Raw genomic sequence first — 23,114 nt, 5'->3', positions numbered from 1 at the left:
ATTGTATATTACAGTCTGCACTATTGTATATTACTTTTTTCACAGGTACACTCATTTTATTGATACTGAATAACACTGCACTGAATATCCTAATTAATATTTTGGATACACTGCACTCGTCATTCACTCGGAACTGATCACTAAACTTTCATCTTCTTGGACTATATTGTAATATTATTCCTTCACATATCTGGACTTTTTTTATTCTTTGGATTTTTTGGAACTTTTATTGGCCAATTCATATTATTTTATTCTTTTTTATATGTGCATATATTTTTATTTAGGGTTTAAATTACATGTTTTTATATGTCTATAAATGGATATTATATTGTATTGTATCTGATTGCTTTACATTACACTGTCAATCTTTTTGGGGTATTACAATTCTTGTCCTCTTTTAAGCCTAGTACCCGCTCCCTCTTTTTGTACTATTGGTATGCTCTATAATAATCTAATTAGGAGATTATTTTCAGCAATATTATGTGTATCCTATTTGGCGCTCCAATATATGGTCTGTTTTCATGCTGTACTTTTAAAATGACCCTATAGAGGGCACCACAAAAGAAGTAAAAATTGTTTGTAAGTGTTAAAATGGATTGGTAAATCGGTTCTCATTTGGACTTTAAATAACAGACATTTGTTCATTTTGTTTGGACTGAGAAAGATACAAAACTATAATAGAGGTTCTCACCAAGCATATAAAAATCCAAGACTTTATTCTCAATAAATATAACATCAGTTCCACATAATTATTTTTTCTCCCATTTTCCGGCCCCTGTATCATGTGACAGACATCAGCCAATCACAAACTAGTATACAAATACCCTGTGAGTCTGTGCACATGCTCAGTAGGAGCTTGTTCTCCAGAAAATATAAATATAAAAAGACTGCAAACTTTGATAATGGGAGTAAATGGGAAAGTTTCTTAAAACTGCATGCTCTATCTGAATCATAAAAGTTTATTTTGACTTGAGTGACCATTTAACCATTCAAATGTGAATACATACAAGAATATAAGTATATACATATTCTTTTAAATATACAAATGCTATGTCAATAGAATAAATATATATCATACAAATTATATGTATTATTTTTTTTTTTAAATATCTGACTAAGACATTATGTTTAGGCCACTTCTGGTCTACAATAATTGAAACTAAAAACTGAAATATGCACGGGTGCATTTGAATTTTAAATAGAAGCATTTTTGCAATATACTTCCATTAACAAAAACGCTTTTAGGAAACATTATTACTGTTCTTCAGTGGCAAATATGATGTGAGTGCCCCATGCACCAGCCTTCGAACATGACACTTTTTCAGACAATTAGCAGTTGTATGATACAAATGAAGTCTTTACTGACACAATACACCCCAGCTCTCTAAGCAGGCATGGTGTTTGAATCCTAGTTACATGTAGCATATGTGCATATGCTGCTGAAACAGTAATCACTTTTATTAGAAGCATTTTTGCTAATGGGAGCTTATTACAGAAATGTTTCTATTTAAAAATGAAATGTACATATCCACATTTTAATGTTGACCTTTGTATTCCTTTAAAAAAAATCATCCGATGAGTAACAAGTAATGTTACTTTGCCATCTAAAGATTAAGAACAATATATTTTTCTCTTTGAAATAGCAATTTTTCCAGCAGTGCCAATGGCATCACTGATGGTTTCCTATATCACATGGAGCTGCACCATTTAATGAAGAGTGATATCCTATTTACGCACACTATCACTCAGCTTTACAGTGGCACCATAATACTTCTACCAATATTGCATATCCTCATTAAACACAGACACTGCGGTAAAACACTACTGTAATGTTCTGCAGTTCATCATTATGGACCAGAATGCCAATAAAACATCACCTAACTTACTAACACTGCATATTTTTAACGGATACTAAGAGCACGCCAAAACAATGTGCTACTGATCAAGCACCAGCAACGTTCTCAAACCTAACTGAAAAGACAGTGCAAATAAACAATGCCTTCATTTGAATACATCATTTCATTTTTAAAAAAAGGAAAAGGCTGTTTTAGCAAAACCACATTACAGATATTTTTCTCCACTAAATAAAAATGTAAACTTGCTTGTATATGTCAGTTTTAGTAAGTTTTTATTTTATTTTTAACAATAAAATTAATGTAATATAGTGTGTCTCCTTCACATCGAGAACCTTCACTTAGTGATATAAACAACTTGCAAGCTAAAATTTGCCTTTCTAAAAAGACGAGATGTCTTATACAATCTTGCCATACCAGAGAGCTTTAGAGAATTGGGCCCAAATTGTGGCATGGGCTATACAAAGAAGGTAAAAAAAAGTTTGCATTCTAACAGAAATAGAACATTTTAAAATAAAAATGTTGTATTGAAGAACCCTTTAAACATATATAAAACTGTAATTACCCATAAAATTTGCTTTCATGATTTATTTTACTTTATGGCTTGGTGTCACTTTTTCATACAGAAGGAGAAGCAATCTACCAGGAATAAACAACAGCTCAGTGGTTTGTACTATGGTCCGGTTACTACCTGAGAGTGGCTACTTTTTTAGCCTAATTGTGCTTTTCACAGAGGAGAAATTTCCTGAGATATATCAGTCTGATCGTGCCTAACAAAGTCAGTCCAGCCTGAAATACCAGCCGATTCTCCTATGAACAAGGGAAATGGCAACGCAAGACAATCGTTATCACCTCCTTTGGGCCTCGTCAGAGAGGTGTAGCCATATCCCTCTAAGCACATTGGGCAAGGAGACCACGTCTGGTTTCCCCCATCACCCTTAGGGAGACTTTCTCCATGGTCATAATACAAATGCATACAAAAAGAGAGTCACTTTTTGTGTGTGGGTGGAAACACAGGTCTCCAGCAGCAGAGTGGATCCCAGCTACGGCTATTAGTGCTGAGGCAAAGAACGGAGGCTAGGAAGGAGGGCAGTTTTGAGCCCTTCATGGTGTGTGATTATTAAACTATTTATTCTACCCACCTTTCCTTTCCTATAATTTATCTCAGAAAATTCATTGTTTCTGTTCCATCATGAGGTTGTGGTGAATATTATAGATTTCACGACAGCCATGAGGGAGCAGAAAACAATGCATTTTCTGTTACATTCTATATACCTATTGCTTGATCAGTGTTGTATCTCATTTTCATCAGTTTCTCATTGGCCTAAGCATAGTAAATGATATAACGAGTACTCACAAGGCTTTTCAAAATGTATGTCCCTGGACTGTAAAATAATGCAACTTTTGTGAACAATACACATTTTACATTTTTATGCAGATATTTTGCATTTTAGCCTTTAATTGTTGATCTATACTCTGCATATATAAAATTATAAACTTGATGTCCCTGTAAAGGGACTGAAAAAGGCAAAATAAAATATGATTTAAAAAAAAAAATCAGTTTATTTCTCTTATCAAATTTGCTTTATTATCTTGTAATCTGTTTAAGCGTAACCCTAGGTAGACACAGGAGCATGGATGTTTCTTTAGCCCTATATGGTAGCAGTGTTTGCAACAATGTAAAACATTGCTAATATTTCTACAAACATTGTTGCAAACATTGCTGCCACAGAGTGGTAAAGACACGCACACTTCTGAGCTTCTATTAGCCGTCCAACTCTCTAACAAATGATACCCAGAGAATGAAGCAAATTTGAGAAAAGCAGTAAACTGGAAAGTTGTTTTTTTATTAAATTACATATTTTATCTAAACCAAATAAGTTCAATTTTACTGTACCTTTAATTATACTCCATTGTAGTGCTCACAACACTACTTACTACAGATAAAGCCCTTGTAATTAAAAGATTGACAGGGAAATACACATAGCATTGTTTTTAGAGTAATGGTTCAGCAGAGCGAGCTTGAAATTTCACTATTTCTGCCCCTGTTGCTTTTCCCAGAGAATGTTGCTGTGAAAGAAAATCCCATTTCTACATTATTTTTAGAAAAAAATGATCCCATAACGGCATCACTGGCAGTATGTCAACACCTACCACTAAAGGAGAATGGTGGGAGTCATCAATCCTGGACACAAACTCCAAGAACACTATCACATGTTGGCAGTGGTTGGTCTAATTTTAAGCATTACGATGGCTTTTTTTTTTTTTTTTTTACATAAATCCTCGGATAATCTCATATACAGATTCTATTCATCATGTTGGATAGCCCATTTTGGAGCTATGCACAAATGACTATGGACCACCCCAGCTTCAACAAAGGGCCATCCTGACTCTGCACCTAAGCAGCCAGCTTGACCACAGTTGCCAGATACTGGGAGGTATACATGTGTAAGGTTATACACTCATTGCCAGATACCTCTTTATTTAAAAAAGAGCAAATTCAAGTCTAAATAAAAGGTTATATATAATTGTTATAGGTGATGTCATATTAGGGTTACCATATTGCCGCTTTAAAAAGGGACACATATGAAAAATACATATGTCAATGCTGTTTAAAGAAATGTTTTGAATAATATTCCATTATAAGAACCTGGGAAATGTATTTTTCATGTGTCCCTTTTTAAAGCGGCAATATGGTAACCATATGTCATATTATGTGATGTAATAAGTGATGTTATGTATGATGTAAAATGGGATGTTACTGATGATATTAGATGTGATATGATCAACAACAGTTTTTTGCACTTGGGCAAACATATAAATCAATGCATTTAACTATAAATTAACTATAACCAATGTTATATATAAATATATACAGATGGCCCTCGGTTTACAACGGTTCAATTTGCACCGTTTCAGAATAAAAACCTTTTTTTTCAGTCATGTGACTGCTATTGAAAAGCATTGAGAAGTAGTGCATTGATTAAAATAGCCAGTAGGTGGAGCTGTCCGCTTGTGTTGCAGCAAAGATATGCAAGCCAAGCACACAAGCAGGCTGAAATTAATAAGTGTAGCTAGCTAGACCTGAGCTATCGAGCAGCTTTCAAAGGAACAATATCTTCCTGTCTATAAATCAGTCCAGATTGGAATGCATAGAACAAACTGTTTGCAAGAAAATGCAAGTAAAGTCTGTGTTGTGTGTTTTTTTAATTAGGTTTATAATGCTGTTTAGCAAATGTTTTTGTTCATTTAACTTAGTTTGATTATATATTCTGTGTTGTGTGATTATTTTATTAGGTTTATAATGCTGTTTAGCATTTAAAGTCTTCATTTCAAAGCTTTAAAAATAATGTATTAGGTGTTACTTATGACAATTTTGAGAGGGGCCTGGAACCTATCTCCCTCACTTCCCATTGACTTACATTATAAACTGGGTTTCAATTTACAACGGTTTTGATTTACAACCATTCCTTCTGGAACCTAACCCCAGCGTAAACTGAGGGCTACCTGTATGTATATATATATACAGGGAGTGCAGAATTATTAGGCAAATGAGTATTTTGACCACATCATCCTCTTTATGCATGTTGTCTTACTCCAAGCTGTATAAGCTCGAAAGCCTACTACCAATTAAGCATATTAGGTGATGTGCATCTCTGTAATGAGAAGGGGTGTGGTCTAATGACATCAACACCCTATATCAGGTGTGCATAATTATTAGGCAACTTCCTTTCCTTTGGCAAAATGGGTCAAAAGAAGGACTTGACAGGCTCAGAAAAGTCAAAAATAGTGAGATATCTTGCAGAGGGATGCAGCACTCTTAAAATTGCAAAGCTTCTGAAGCGTGATCATCGAACAATCAAGCGTTTCATTCAAAATAGTCAACAGGGTCGCAAGAAGCGTGTGGAAAAACCAAGGCGCAAAATAACTGCCCATGAACTGAGAAAAGTCAAGCGTGCAGCTGCCAAGATGCCACTTGCCACCAGTTTGGCCATATTTCAGAGCTGCAACATCACTGGAGTGCCCAAAAGCATAAGGTGTGCAATACTCAGAGACATGGCCAAGGTAAGAAAGGCTGAAAGACGACCACCACTGAACAAGACACACTAGCTGAAACGTCAAGACTGGGCCAAGAAATATCTCAAGACTGATTTTTCTAAGGTTTTATGGACTGATGAAATGAGAGTGAGTCTTGATGGGCCAGATGGATGGGCCCGTGGCTGGATTGGTAAAGGGCAGAGAGCTCCAGTCCGACTCAGACGCCAGCAAGGTGGAGGTGGAGTACTGGTTTGGGCTGGTATCATCAAAGATGAGCTTGTGGGGCCTTTTCGGGTTGAGGATGGAGTCAAGCTCAACTCCCAGTCCTACTGCCAGTTTCTGGAAGACACCTTCTTCAAGCAGTGGTACAGGAAGAAGTCTGCATCCTTCAAGAAAAACATGATTTTCATGCAGGACAATGCTCCATCACACGCGTCCAAGTACTCCACAGCGTGGCTGGCAAGAAAGGGTATAAAAGAAGAAAATCTAATGACATGGCCTCCTTGTTCACCTGATCTGAACCCCATTGAGAACCTGTGGTCCATCATCAAATGTGAGATTTACAAGGAGGGAAAACAGTACACCTCTCTGAACAGTGTCTGGGAGGCTGTGGTTGCTGCTGCACGCAATGTTGATGGTGAACAGATCAAAACACTGACAGAATCCATGGATGGCAGGCTTTTGAGTGTCCTTGCAAAGAAAGGTGGCTATATTGGTCACTGATTTGTTTTTGTTTTGTTTTTGAATGTCAGAAATGTATATTTGTGAATGTTGAGATGTTATATTGGTTTCACTGGTAAAAATAAATAATTGAAATGGGTATATATTTGTTTTTTGTTAAGTTGCCTAATAATTATGCACAGTAATAGTCACCTGCACACACAGATATCCCCCTAAAATAGCTATAACTAAAAACAAACTAAAAACTACTTCCAAAACTATTCAGCTTTGATATTAATGAGTTTTTTGGGTTCATTGAGAACATGGTTGTTGTTCAATAATAAAATTAATCCTCAAAAATACAACTTGCCTAATAATTCTGCACTCCCTGTATATATATATTTATATATATAACTCTCACTGGGCCCCCTGGGCCCAATGGTCTGATTCTGAGATTTTCACTACACCCTAAATGCCTTGTAGTTATGCATATGTCTGTGATAAACTGCAGACTAGTGAAGCTACTTTAATTGAATAAATGATGCAATGATGCAACATGTTACAAAACATATGCCTTATAACATTTACCATGACTAGAAAAAAAGTATGCTCTGTTCCCAAGACTAATTTTAAGAAAAGAAAATTAAAAATTATGGAAAACATTTAAAGTATGCATTTTGCAAAGGGCAAATACAAAGGTCTATAATTAAAAGAACACATCTGGTTATCATTTGAATCAGGAAGACTACTCACAGCAACAAATTATCTAGATTTTTACAGCACATGATCATTGAATATATGAATATTTATATATATATATATATATATATATATATATATATATATATATATATATATATATATATATATATATATATATATATTTGGCATACAGAAGTGTAGCAGACTTACAGTATACAAATCCATGAAAGCTATATTTTAGCAAAACTGTAGTTTTATTTTCAGGGGACTTTAGAGTGACAATGCCTTAAAAAGATTTCAGAACATGTATCTTGATTCCTTTATGTCATGGTCAAATGTAATTTTACATTTAATTTTAATTGAATATAGTCCCATTAGTACTATATATTAAAATTCAACCTTGCCTGCCACCATGAGCTTAAATGGACATAAAAGTGCAAAAGGAAAATGTTCTAATGTGCATGAGCATTTTATTATTACATTATTGCTGCATGCAACTATATATTTTTAACTCAAGCAAATTGATTAAACACATAGGTAAAGTCAACCACAGATCACCAATACACTACTGGGATGTAGCTGAACACATCTGGTGAGTTAATTACAAGAGACAATGGTGTATATTGATCAATCACCAGCTAGTTCCCAGCCGTGCATTGCAGCTCATGTGCCTATTTAGGTACACTTTTCAACCAATAATACCAAGAGAAAAAAAGAAATTTGATAAAAGAGATACATTGAAAAACTGCATAAAGTTTTAAGGGACAATAAACACTAAGTACATTTTATAAGCATAGTATTGATTCCCCCCCCCTCTAGTCATAGGTGCCACCAAGTTGAAATTTGCCTGATGTGTTTGCACATGTGCAGCAACTCTCCTTTCAATACTTGCAGTGTAACCTAAGTTACAAAATGGCGGCACCCATGATTAGAGAGCGGTGCATGAGATTGATTTTTGTTTCTAATGTCCTTTTAATTTTGATTGTCATGCCTAATGATGAGAAAAAAAAATCCTATAATTCTATATACACACTAAGGGCCTGATATTCAAAACCTCTCCACTCAGGTGAAGTAAATTAAAAAGTTCCTCCATCAATGCAAGATCCCTAGTGAAATTTTCAAAAGGCAGAATTTGCTATACTTCTCCAAAGGTGGATTCTGAAAATGGCAGGTTGGTGAAAGAATCCACCTGGATGCAGCTTATGCTTTTGCTCTCTCCCCCCCTCTCTTTTGCTCTCTCTCTCCCCTCTATTTTGCTCTCTCTCTCCCCTCTCTTTTGCACTCTCTCTCCCCTCTCTTTTGCTCTCTCCCCCTCTCTTTTGCTCTCTCTCCCCCTCTCTTTTGCTCTCTCTCCCCCTCTCTTATGCTCTCTCTTTCCCCTCTCTTTTGCTTTCCCTCTCCCCCTTTCTTTTGCTCTCTCTCCTCTCTTTTGCTCTCTCTCCCCCTCTCTTTTGCTCTCTCTCCCCCTCTCTTTTGCTCTCTGTCCCCCTCTCTTTTGCTCTCTCCCCCCTCTTGTTTGCTCTCTCTCCCTCTCTTTTGCTCTCTCTCTCCCCCTCTCTTTTGCACTCTCTCTCCCCCTCTCTTTTGCTCTCTCTCCCCACCTCTTTTTTACTCTCTCTCCCCTCTTTTGCTCTCCCTCTCTTTTGTTCTCACTCTCCTTTCTCATTTGCTCTCTCCCCCCTCTCATTTGCTCTCTCTCTCTCCCCTCTCATTTGCTCTCTCTCTCTCTCCCCTCTTTTTGCTCCTTTTCTTCCCTCACTTTTGCTCTCTCTACCCTCTCTTTTGCTCTCTCCCCTCTCTTTTGCTCTCTCTTTCCCCTCTCATTGCTCTCTTTCTCCCCTCTATTTTGCTCTCTCTCTCCCCTCTCTTTTGCTCTCTCTCTCCCCTCTCTTTTGTTCTCTCTCCCCTGTCTTTTGCTCTCTCCTTCCCTTCTTTTGCTCTCTCGCTCCCCTCTCTTTTGCTCTCTCTCCCCTCTCTTTTGCTCTCTCCCCACTCTTTTGTTCTCTCTCTCCCCTGTCTTTTGCTCTCTCTCCCCTCTCTTTTGCTCTCTCTCTCCCCTCTCTTTTGCTCTCTCTCTACCCTCTCTTTTGCTCTCTCTCTCCCCTCTCTTTTGCTCTCTCTCTCCCCTCTATTTTGCTATCTCTCCCCTCTATTTTGCTCTCTCTCCCCCTTTCTTTTGCTCTTTCTCCCCCCTCTTTTGCTCTCTCTCTTCCCCCTCTTTTGATCCCCCCCCTCTTTTTTTCTCCCTCCCCTCTCTTTTGGTCTCCCTCTCCCCTTTCTTTTGCTCTCTCTTCCCTCTATTTTGCTCTCTCTCTCTTTTGTTCTCTCTCTCCCCTCTCTTTTGCTCTCTCCTTCCCTTCTTTCGCTCTCTCGCTCGCCTCTCTTTTGCTCTCTCACCTCTCTTTTGCTATCTTTCCCCTCTCTTTTGCTCTCTGTCTCCCCTTTCATTTGCTCTCCCTCCCCTCTCTTTTGCTCTCCCTCTCCCCCCTCTCTTTTTCTCTCCCTCCCCTCTCTTTTGCTCTCCCTCTCCCTTCTCTTTTGCTCTCTCTTCCCTCTCTTTTTTTCTCTCTCTCTCTTTGCTCTCTCTCTCTCCCCTCTCTTTTGCTCTCTCTCTCTTTTACTCTCTCTCCCCCTGTCTTTTTTATTTTTATTTGAGCACTCCCACTCTCCCCTTCCCTGCTGAGCGCCCACCCGCTGGCACCAGCAGAAGATCGTTACAGACGTGACACACACAGTGTCACCATCTGTAACGGTCAGGCATCTGGCCTCATATGGAGGCGGAGCACCGATCGCACTCCTGATCCATATGCGGCAGATGCCTGAAGCTTCAGGAGCTCCTGCTCTCAGCTGTTATGTTACAGCTAAAAGTTGGAGTTCCTGAAGCTGTCTCACGCTGAGGTGGCTGCGCACGCATCCAACATTCCTTTGAGGATGTGTGCCCAACTGCCGACGGAAAAACGCAATTATAGTATAGATACAGAAGTATATTTGGGATTGGGATTTTACAAATTCTGATTATGCTTTCACAGGTTCTTTTTCCCTGAATGTGTTCACCATGACTTGTTACACTAGCTGCAGCGTATAAAATGTATGAGAAATTGCTCATCTATGCTTCTTTTTGGAAAATAAATAGCTGGATTTGCTTTTTGAAACCACAGCGAGCCCATCAAAATAGGCTTGGCTTGCTGACAGATCAGATACTGTTATCTTATCACTCAAGTGCTTCCCTTTCTTGTCTCTGTACAATACTTAGAAAGAACAATTGAAAATGAACATTTTAGAGCTTTATCTCTTCCATCTCCCACTGTGAGTGTAATGTATTTTGCTGGCTGTGTTTACATAGTTTCGCAATAGCCTATACCTAGGTATAGAAACTTTAAGTAAAGGTATGGATACTACAGGCTAAACCATCTATTTCAAATGTCAATATGAAGGCGAAGGAGCTATTTGTAAGCAATGTAATATAATCCAGCAGGTAAAATGGATCATTTGGGAACAAATTAAGGAGAGAAAGTTTTTGGGTAAGCTGTCACTTTAACAAAATAGTCTCATACTTTGTATATTTATGTGTATATTTTACAAATAGCATTGCACTTTGCATTTCTTCTCTTTAAATTGAAACTGAAAAACTGTCAGTTTCACAGAGAGTGTCATTACTTTATATGGGCCAGATAGTCAAACACTCTCTAGTTTGGAAAGAGTAGACTTCACAGGGGCTTAACTCACTGAATTGTCTAAGAAAATGGGAGGAACCTGGAAGTCCCATAAAGATGAGAGGTTCCCTCCATAGAAAGTAATGAACCTCTCTGGGATACAAAATTTCACATAGGAGAAAGAAGGTAACTAGAGAACCCCTGGGGCTGATATAAAGGCTCAATTTGCATGAATTACCAATTAAACTGAAATATTTTCACTACAATTGAACTTGCTTTTGTTTAGAATATATTTATTTTCTGTTAAAATAACTGTATTGTGAATTTTAAGCACACTTCACCTGCATACAGCTTGTGAGATAAATCAGTGAGACCAGCTTGTTTAAACTGGTGAGAGACCTTCAAACATAACCTGGTAACTCCCCTATTCAGCTCAGGGAACTGCCCTTTCTCTCCCACTTTCTGAAACTGTCAATTTTAGTTTGCAATGTAGTAAACACAAGGTGCAATGTAATTTGTAAAATCTACACATAAATATACAAAGTAAAATCCTAATTTGTTAAAATAACACCGACATGTTTTAAAAAGATAATCAGCTCAATCTAAAAGTATTAAAATATAAATGACAAAGTGGAAAGCTTAAATGCAATAATACTGAAAGGATCCAATCTGGTCTAAAATACAAAGCACAAAAGTATAAGTGTAACAAAACTCTCATATCATGCAGTGCTAGATTGCACTGGACTTGTCTCTTCTTCACCTACAGAAATGAGAGAGATCTTGCAGTGCTGGAGTGTTCCGCCCTTTTTCGTTTGAATTTCAATGAGTTCAGTTCCTGTGAAATCTGAACTGCAATTTCTCTACAAGCTGGAGAAACCATTGAATATTACGGCCTAAGTAAGATCCATCTCAATTTCCTTCCATTTTTTATATCATACTATACTAAAATGACAAATTTAAATATATCATATCAGATTACAATTGGAGTTAAAAAATATTAGCGCTATTGTGCGATAAGATTGCTCAAGCACAATCCGCATTGCTTCCATTTTTTGACTTATAAATCTAAAGCTATTTTTCTCGCTCAAGTGACAGTCTAGTGCACACTAACATCTGCATATTGAATAGTACAGGTGCTTTATTTCTCCCATTTAATAGACTTCTATGGGAGCACTTAGTAAAATATATGTCTAATAATGCTTGAGTGCTAAGCCGATGGAAGCACAAATAGAGTTTTTCATTTAGTTCTGTGTTATACTACTTCAATGAAACTTAAGCATAAAACACGTCACACATAGCATTTTCATGTGCTTGAAGCACAATGAGTACATTAACAGCGCTCTTTGCATTATCCATTAAAAGTATAGGATGCACTAAAAAAATGTTAGCCATCCCAGATAATGCATTACCTTTGTGCGAGCCCAATCACAAGATACCAAACCACGGGCTATTTTTTGTGCTCTACTTATAATCTATACCATTATATATTAAATATATAATATTAAGTCAACTCTTATTTTACCTATGCAGTGCCCCAATTACACAACAGATCAAGAATATTTCATTACTAAGAAGGCAGCTTCAAAATCACTAAGTTCTATTCAGCCATTTGGTCAGTGTGCGCTTCTCTAATTGACTTTACAGATTTAAAATAGCTTATATAGACAGCTCCTTAAAGGGACAGTTAATACCAATTTTTATATAACTGCATGTAATTGACACTACTATAAAGAATAATATACACAGATACTGATCTAAAAATCCAGTATAAAACCTTTTAAAATCTTACTTAGAAGCTCACAGTTTAGCACTGTTGATGAGGTTAGGCTGGGACACCTAGAGAAAGGGGCTGGGAAAACAGGAACAGCAGATATCCCCCCCTGCCTGCATATGAAAAGACAGATTATACAAACAGGAGCCGCAGGAATCTCTAGACATCAGTATACTTTCGGACTTGGTTAGGAGTCTGAAAATCAGTGCAATGTTATTAAAAATAAGCAAAACTATACATTTGACACTGAATGTTGTTTACATTGTGATGTCACACAATATGCTCTCTTTTTGATTGGTTTTACTGACCCACATGACTGGGCTAATTGATTAACACCCACTCCAGGTGCTGCTCATTATTTAAGTTTGTATGTCTGGCATATATAGCAAGTGTGAAGCATTCATTTTATTAAGCCTGATGAAACAGCCACTGGTTGGCTGAGAAACGCGTTGCTAATATATTTTAATATTTTAATAAAGTAAGTTTTTTATATACTTACCACTTGCTGCAGGACTAGTATTATTACCTGCTCTTTGACCTACACCTCCATCTCTGGATCATTGGGAGCTCCAGATTGCCAGATATAAATCTACTGGTTGACTTTATTGATTCCAGCTCACTCTGACTGCACTAAGGGAGGTGCTCTACTAAATGTGAGTGCAATACATACCTTTATTATACATCTCCTACCTATATAAACAATACTAGGCCATATAGGCACTCTTGTGTTCTGTATCACCCTATGCAGATTATTGAACATCCACCAGAGGTCAGTCTTCTGGGTGACTGTTATTGACCCCAGACTGCTCTATCTGCACCACTAGGGGTGCTATACCAAATGTGAGTGTATCTACCTAACCCAGGGGTGTCCAAACTTTTTTGGAAGAGTGCCAGATTTCATGAAGTGAAAATGTGCGAGGGCCGACCATTTTGCCTGACATTCTTTGAACCATTTTAAAATAAATGCAAATTAACAATTTAATTTACCTACTGTCCAGTTCATTATTTTGTTCTATTGCCCATAGCATTGAAAGAAAACTAATGGAAAGGCTGAAACTGCACAAGAAATAGCGGCCTGTTTTAGTCATATGCTGTGGGTTATTAAGAAAGTTATTTAGCCTATGTGAGAATTTCAATATGTACCCTATGTAGCATCCATCTTCCTATCTATTCATAACCCAACCCACAGCATATGACTAAAACAGGCCGCTATTTCTTGTGTATTGTATGCCAAAACTGAGCAAGTTCTTCAGATTTTAAAACATTTGATTAACTTACTACACAGGAAGCCAAAAAAAACTCTGTAGAGATCAGCAAGATGATGGAGGAGTACTACTGTGGCTCAGTACGGCTGAGCTTCCTGTGGCGTGTGACGTCAGAGGACGGATAACGGCCGATTGCCGTGCACAGAAATAAAACTAGTTACTAGTCAATGCAGTTTGAGACTAAACTGAGCGGCGGTCGGGGACTCACTGTGTGTGAGCGGCGGTCGGGGGACTCACTGGGGGGCCGGGGGGGCCGTATAATGTATATTTTGAAAATTATCTGTGGGGCCATATCAGTCTGGTACTCGTGCCGCAATTGGCCCGCGGGCCGGACTTTGGACATGCCTGACCTAACCTAATACCTTCATTTGCATCCAACAATATTGGGCCATTTGGTGCTTCTATGTTTTTATGTTGTCTGCAGATTACTGATTCTGGATTGTGGCCTTGATCCTCTACAGATAGCTGCCTTGACCTGTTTCACCATCTACCCAGTGTGGACATCACTACCTCTAGATGAGACTTGATTTTCTCTAGACACGAAAACAGTGCGTCTAGAAAAGGGGTGTTTCCCGCTTTTAAGTATGCAAAAGAGATGCCTACTGTATATTGAAATAAAACTATGCAGTAAAAAATAGTATTGTTTAATCACTTTAAAATCATAAATGAAAATGTTCTGCAAAAAATGCATTTCATATACAAATTAGAATTCATGTTGAAATTATGCAGGAAAAAACTATTTCAGGTGTACGGTAGAAATTGTTATAAAAGTGCACATGCAGAAATGTTGTGAAATTCATATTTATTATATGACATTTAAAACATATTGTTTTCCTTATTGCTAAAGGGACAGTCAAGTCAAAATAAAACTTTCATGATTTAGATAGCACATACGATTTTAAACAACTTTATAATTTACTTTTATCATCAAATTTGCTTTGTTCTCTTGGTATTTTTTTAAACGCTAAACCTAGGTAGGCTGAAATTGATTTCTAAACCGTTGATGGCTGCCTCTTATCTCTTATGCATTTTGACAGTTAGATAGTGCTAGTTTGTGTGTGTCATATAGATACCATTGTGCTCACTCCTGTGGAGGTATTTATGAATCAGCACTGATTGGATAAAATGCATGTCTATCAAAAGAACTGAGATAAGGGGCAGTCTGCAAAGGCTTAGATACGAGGTAATCACAGAGGTAAAAAGTATATTAATATAACAGTGTTGGTTATGCAAAACTGGGGAATGGGTAATAAATGGATTATCTATCTTTTTGAACAATAAAAAATTCAAGTAGACTGCCCCTTTAAATTAGTTTCACTGCTTCTGCAAGTGGGCTGAGCAGGGGTGTTCCATGGACATAGCTGAATTTCTCCTTCAGTCTGGAGTAATTATCTAATCATTTTCCCCCTGCAGATATCACTGTTTTTTCTCGGTGGTGAGATTGTGTCAAAATACACAAAACACTTATTACCCTAATAGAAAAACCCATGTACTGTATATGAAAATAGAGGTGATTGTAAAGTATTATACACTAAAATCAGCATAATCTGATCTGTATTAGCTGCAGGATATCATTTTTAAAGTGTGCCCCCTGCTAACTTCTGAAGTTTACCTTTCTCTAGCAAGCTCCATTACATTATATGGGAGACATCTCGCCACTCAAAGGTACAATCACATTTTTTTTTGTAAATTCCATGACAGCCACCCCAGCGAGAATCAAAATGGATTTTCATGTCTTGATCCCTTAGTGTCCTTGAGTGAATCACATACAGGAATGCCTACGCACCAGCACAGAAAAGAATGATGTATTTTATTTTTCACAACTAACACCTGACCCTAGTACCCTTCAACTTGAGATCATGAATTTGAAATTGAAGTTCTGAAATTGCTCTTTTTGTGAAAATACTCACAGCCTTAGCTTTTTTATCATACCACCTCTTCCCCTTCACGCCTCTATGTTATACATATTTAGGTCACTAAGCATTTGCTGGTAATTCTTATTTTTTTAGAACATGTCCCACTTTAGTAGCCCTGCTTTGAGCAGAGTCCTATTTAGTTATATCCTTCTGGAGATATGTCCTCCTGTACTGCACACAATACCCAAGAAGAGCCCTAACTAGTGATCTGTAAAGTGACACAAGAACCTCACTATTTCTGCTGCACATGCCTCTACCTATATAACCAAGAATTATACTGGCTGCAATACTACATTGTTTACTAAATTCCACATCATCTTAAAAAAATAAGCCCAGCTCCTCTTATGCGACAGTCATAGAGTGTTTAATTAACCATTGGATTTTTCTTTCCTAAATGATTAATTCTGCACTATGTGGTGTTAAACTTTAGGTCCCAGTAATGTGTCTAGTTATCCAAATTGTCATTTGGTCCACCCCCCGGAACATCAAATCTATTAAAAAAAAATTGTATCATTAGCAAACAGACATACCTTCCCCTGTAGCCTCTTGTTGATATCGCTCTCTTGTTGATATCGTTGATAAATATGTTAAACAAAACAGACTGACCTCTGAGGAACACCACTAGTAACTACTGCTGAATGCTGCAAACTCCATTTATTAAGACACTCTGTCGTCTATTATTAATGGGAAACTGCAAATATGAAAAAACAGAAAAAGGCGCTCCAATGGTGCAGAAAACCACAACAATTGTTGGAAATTGTATCAATACATCACTCTACAGAATGATACTCACAAAAGTGGCGCACTATGTGGCAGTGCAAGTCAGGCAGGCTGGATAGATCAGAGCCCACCAGCTGACTCACTCCAATTCTTGGATATACCAAGGGCTAGATTTATCAAAGGCTAGGTGAACTCTGTATGTGCTTCGCTTGTAACTGCACCCCAGCTCGCCTCGGGAGAAGCGCACATGTGCACCTGAATTCATAAAAAAAATAGACGTAACTTTGCACAGGCGAGCTGGGGCGTAATAATGATAAATTTCGCCTGTCGGAAAAAGTATTTACTCCCTATTTATCCAGTACATCCCTATAAATATTTACGCCGCCATGTTTTGATTATTAAAAAAGCGTTTTTTAGGTAACTATTTAGCTTATATTTATATTATATAATGTTTCTGTGCTGTTTTTTCCATATGTTGATAATTTAAGATCACAAAAATAAATATATCAATATATCGATATATATATATATAAAACTGTTGGTACCCATATGTGCCTGTGGAAGCGCAAATTTTGGCAATAACAGTCTCTTCTTGGCGCTGAGCCTTTGAAAAATGAGTTAAAAGAAGAAAGTACTGCATCACAAGATGTAAAAGCATGTATTATAATGGTGTTCACCTCAGTCTGTATGGCGAAATATACAACACGCAATTGAAGCTGAAATTTCAGTTCCCTATTGGCACCATGCAATGATAAATAAGAAACTGGGCATATTTGTAGGCAGGGCTGTTAAATTACGCCTTTTTACTAATGTATATTGTTGCACTTGAGAGCGCGCCCGTGCGCCTAGGGGAATGCAAGCAGAGTACAAAGAAGTTTCTTCCAGATTTGCGCAATTATAGGCGCATAGTGCTTTGATGAATATGACAATCAGTTCATATGCGCTATTTTGGATGGAATTATAGGAGAATGGCTTTGATAAATCTAGCCCCAAAGGTTGCTGCAAAGTAAAATACAGAGAGGAAGGGGGAAGGGTACTCCAATAGTGCATGAAGTCACTATAAAGAAGAGAAAATTCCCAAACACCCTCCAGAGAATATACTCACAAAAGTGGCGCACTATAATGCAGTGCAAGTCAGACCAGCTGGGTTAATATGATCCCACCAGCTAGCTCACTCAGGCAAACAGGTACCAGATCCACAGTTAGAATAAAAGTAAAAAAACACTCACAGTCTTAGATAAAAACCAAAATAACCTCTATGCATAAAGGACTATTTATTGGAACAAAAAAGTATTTTAAAACCTAAATATAATCTGCAACGTGTTTCAAAGTGCTTATGGCACTCTTTCCTCAGGCAGTGAATTATTAAAGGGACACTGAACCCAAAAGATTCAGATAGAGCATGCAATTTTAAGCAACTTTCTAATTTACTCATATTATCATTTTTTCTTTATTCTCTTGGTATCTTTATTTGAAAAGCAGGAATGTAAGTTTACAAGCCATCCCATTTTTGGTTTACAACCTGGGTTGTTTTTGCTTATTGGTGGCTAAATTCACCCACCAATAAACAAGTGCTATCCAGCGTACTGAACCAAAAATTGACTGGCTCCTTAGCTTAGATGCCTTCTTTTTCAAATAAAGATAGTAAGAGAACAAAGAAAAATGATAATAGAAGTAAATTAGAAAGTTGCTTAAAATTGCTTAATCATGAAAAAAAATTTTGGTTCAGTATCACTTTAAGCTAGCATTTACCCACTTTACATTTTATGAGTCTAGAACAAGGAAATACAGTATATGAATTAGTTTGTTTTGTGTGAGAGTGTCAGTTTTTTGCTGAAATCTATGACTCGTTTGTCTTTATGTAATTCATAGTTCTTTATTTTAAGAGAGTTTCAAATAATTTCCCAAGAAGTTAAAGTGATGGTAAATACAAGCATTTAAAAAATGCTCAGATCTACCATAACTAAAAATAATGTTGTTTCATTTATCCACGGCACAGCGCTCATTTACCAATGAGGTGACGTTTCCACCTCTAACACTGTCAGATGACAAGCATTGGTTTAAAGGTGAAATTGTCACCACAGAAGAAGAGTATTGTGATGTGGGTGCCTGGATGTCTTCCCTACGGCACTTTTTATTGAGAGGTACTACATTTGCTATTCTCCAATCATCTGGAAAACCTCCTGTCAATAGTGATTGGTTAAATAGATCAGTTAATGGGGCAGCTAGAACATATCAAAGTTCCTTTAAAACCCTTAGTAAATTATTAAGTGTCTCAATGATTACTTCTATTCTATCTCCACAAAGTTTACACTACGTGTGATGCTACTAAAAATAAAAAGGGGCTTAGCATTAATCTTTTTACAGAGGATGAGGTTTTATTGGCATTATCAAAAATAAAAGCAAAAATCCAGTGGGTCCTGGCAATATTTATCCAAGGGTTTTTAAGGAAACTCAATTTAAGATAGCAGAATATCAGCTATTTTATTCAAGTTAAAGGACCAGTCAACACTGTAGATTTGCATAATCAACAAATGCATGATAAGAAGACAATGCAATAGCACTTAGGGCTAGATTTATGAAAGCCCTACGGCTGCAAATCCTCTCAAGAACTTGCTCGCCGTCATTTATCAAGCAGCGGTCACCAGACCGCCGCTTCCCTAACCTCTTCGCCACCTCTAATATGGCGAAATTCAATCTCCTCGGTCTAGTCAGACCGAGGAGATTGACAGCTCCTGCCCGTGCGTGATTGGCTGTGCGCGGGCAGGGGGCGGAATTGCACACGAGTGCAAAATTGCGCTTGTGTGCAATGGCGAATACCTGCGGGTAATTTCTCCCCTGTACGCCTCAGCTTTAATAAATCTAGCCCTTAGTCTGAACTTCAAATGAGTAATAGATTTTTGTTAAATAAATTGCAAAGTTATGTCTATTTTCATTCCCCCTGTATCATGTGACAGTCATCAGCCAATCACAAATGCATATACGTATATGCTTTGAATTCTTGCACATGCTCAGTAAGAGTTGGTGACTCAAAAAGTGTAAATATAAAAAGACTGTGCAATTTTGTTAATGGAAGTAAATTGGAAAGTTGTTTAAAATTGCATGCTCTATCTGAATCATGAAGTGTAATTTTGACTTGAGTGTCCCTTTAAGTACTCGCAAACAAAGATGTTCTTGATTCACCATCAAAAACAAATATAATGAAGACTTCCTGATCTAGGGCACCAAACTAAAGCCTAACCTAAACTGAGTAAATTCAAAGTAATGAGCAAAGTACTATAAGAAAATTGATAATATGAGTGAAAAGACTGTGTGTAGTCATTGCCCATATTAAGTAATCTACTCTGTCATTGATCGTTTTTGTTAGATCTCAATGATTATGAGATGGAAGATAAAGCCTAAAAAGCCAATATGTCATTTAAGTTTACATATTTAATATCTGTGAGCTTAATGGAGAACCTAAACTAATATAAATCATGGCATGTGTAAGCTTGAGCAGGGAATTAAATATTGAATGTATTTGATAGATAGATAGATAGATAGATAGATAGATAGATAGATAGATAGATAGATAGATAGATAGATAGATAGATAGATAGATAGATAGATGATGGATAGATAGATAGATAGATAGATAGATAGATAGATAGATTAGATAGATAGATAGATAATGTAAATTATTTTTTAACTACATAATTCAAATGATTATTTTTATATTTTAACATCTATTCATACTTATATGAAAGAGCAGCAAGCAGATTTTTTTTTTATATTTTCACATAAATAGAGGGCTGAGTAGAAACTGTTTACAATAAACTAACAGCAAATGCTGTGCACTGATGCCTAATTGTCTAATGCATTTTGGCTTATGGAGACAACATACATTACTGGTGGGAAAAGTAAAGTCACCCAAAAAAAAGAGTTTGCTGAAAATAAGAATATCCATTAAAAAACTAAAATATTTTCAAGCATCCTCTTTTAGATGGGGGGCAAAATCAAGTTGTGCACAGTATCCTATTAAATCATGGGAGATTACTACCAGGTCTATGTTAGAGATCTTGTGTTTCATAATTATATTATACATTAACAATCTACGAATGTGTTTGGTTTTGTGCCAATGTCTTTTTACAAAAACAGAAACAAACAAAAAAACTGATTACACCTCTAGGGCGTTATTATTTTGTTGAATTGTTTATTGAATCCATATTGTCATTTGTGTTTTGAAGGGCAGATAACAGATTTACTAAGATGGATAACTGTCCATTATATTAATCATACTGCACAAAATGTAAGCACAAATTAAAAATATATATAAACAGACATAAAACAACACTAAAACGCAATAGCAAAAAGAATTCCAGCCTTGGAAAATTTACAGTATCAGCTGAAAATCAATATAAACATATAGTGAATGTACATAAGTTTATTTTAAACACTGGTCACTTTTTAGTTTTAAAGAATAAGTATAAATATTTTTTTTAATCAACAGAAAATGTACAATATACATTTTATGTGGAGTTCTTGCCAATATGAATTTACTGTTCAAATGGTTATATTTTATAGTCTATATTAACCCCATGGAAACCATGAAATTAAAAGTTAATCTATGTAGAGAGATAGTGGTCCTTTGAAGATTCCTTTTCAGCAGGAAATCTATCTTTGTGTGTGTGTTGTTTTATCATTTCACACTTCATTAATACTTGTCTTATCATGCAATATAGTCATTGCATTAATTTTCTTACATATATCCTATTCTAAATATCTTATTTTAGTCTGAGGCTCTACCATTCAATCAGCAAAACACATCTACTCCTTGAAAATATTTAAATCCCCAAGAGTTTAAAGCACAAACCATAAGTAATATTATACAATCAAGATTTCAACAGGGATTATAACAATGTATCCAGGGAAGATAAGTAAAGATTCCAACACAATACTTTGTAATGCACATGTATTGAATAAAGGGACAGAGACTATGGTCTTAAAATAGTCTTGGCTCCTAACTTTTTGACATTTTTCTATTCACATTCCATACAAAACCATCACATGGTCCCTACATACAGTGGCTTACCCCTAAATAAGATTATGAGTATCAGTAAAATATACTAACGTGGTTTAAATTAAACTATGTGCAATACATTAAAAGGTTACAGGGTCCAAACTGCTAGGTAGTTTTTAGGATGCTGAGTACAATGTTTCCTAACAAAATTATTTTTCCCCTAGTGTAAGAATGTAAAAAAACACATTTAGACAGGCAAGTAAAAAATGGAAATACAGTACATAAATTGCCAAAGCACAGGCATTTAATGCTGATTTTATTAATGTTCCTTCTAGTACCAGTTATCAGAAATGTATCACAAAATTGTATTAGTCAAACAGCCTGCTCTCATTATGAAAAGCAACAAATCATAGCAGTTATTGATTCTGCCAACGCAATGTTCTTCCAAATTAATACACTACTCATTTGTTTTTTTATTGCTGTGCATAGTAAAAGTAACTGGATCACAAGACTGACAATGATCATATTCTAACAAATACAGTTAGAGACAATGTGAGTTTTGGGGTACAGCTATCTGCATTAAATGTCCTAACCCGAAGACTCTCTGTTTATTCACCTAAAGATGACAATGACATGTCTGCACCTATCAGCATCAGGAACATATAACATATGCACACACATATATATCAGTGTGCACAATTGCTGCTGTCCTCCATAGACTGGGTATATACACATATTGCTATAACTATATGGCAGACAGCTAGTCCCACATGTACAAACAATAACCATAGCTGCCATATTCAGGTCACACCCACAACTTCATCCCGTGTTTACAGTCCCTACCTGTAACGTGGGGATTCACCTATAGAGAGCCAGACCGTGATAAAGAGCAGCAGCAGGCTCGTCCCCAGCACAACCAGCGCGGTCCTCCTCATGCTGTACACCCACATGCCGCCGTGCAGCTTCTCGGGAGCGCAGCTTGGATCTCTCTCCGCACAAGACTGATGCGCCCGGCAGAGGACAGCTGCCCACGGATCGCTCCCCACCCCGTGCTCCCTTCATTCAAACGCAGTTCTCCTCCTCCTGCCTGTCCCCAGGTTCTCCCCCACCTGTCTCCCAATCGTGAAATCATAAAAAGAGCTCATTTCTGTCTTGCACTGTACATCCTCTCCGCCCTCTTGTCGCCAGCCCACCCAGTCTCTCTCCTCCTGCTGGCTCCTCATCACCTTAGTCACACCACCAGCTCAAACACCTCCCTCCCAGCAGCATGGTCTCATCTCCTGTACATATAGGTGCTCTCTCATCCGCTATTCACAGCCATTGTAAGTATGTATACCTTATTGTAAAACCATACTGGATCGTAATTCACATACATTAATGGCCACTTTAAAGTGAAATCATCTGATAAGTAAAGCTTATTGATACTAATTTTATATATATATATATACTATGTCTTAGCTCTCCTTGGTGATCAAGTGGTTAAAAGTCAGTCAGAAGTTTTACTTATTTGATAAATCAGAGAAGAAATGTTGCAATA

General features: G+C 36.9%; 1 protein-coding gene across 1 annotated transcript in view; it reads right to left on the bottom strand.

The window, feature by feature from the left end:
- The window catches only part of ST8SIA6 (ST8 alpha-N-acetyl-neuraminide alpha-2,8-sialyltransferase 6), a 382,325-nt gene extending 359,798 nt beyond the window's left edge, over positions 1-22,527 (bottom strand). The window contains exon 1 of the mRNA XM_053713979.1: positions 22,421-22,527. Coding sequence (XP_053569954.1) covers positions 22,421-22,527 — 107 coding nt within the window. The remainder of the gene's footprint in view (positions 1-22,420) is intronic.
- Between the last annotated feature and the right edge of the window lie 587 nt (positions 22,528-23,114).

The sequence above is a fragment of the Bombina bombina genome, chromosome 5, assembly GCF_027579735.1.
Source record: "Bombina bombina isolate aBomBom1 chromosome 5, aBomBom1.pri, whole genome shotgun sequence".
In the NCBI taxonomy this organism is placed as follows: domain Eukaryota; kingdom Metazoa; phylum Chordata; class Amphibia; order Anura; family Bombinatoridae; genus Bombina; species Bombina bombina.
Note: the sequence above shows the minus strand (reverse complement) of the source record. Positions and strands in the feature narration are given on the sequence as shown.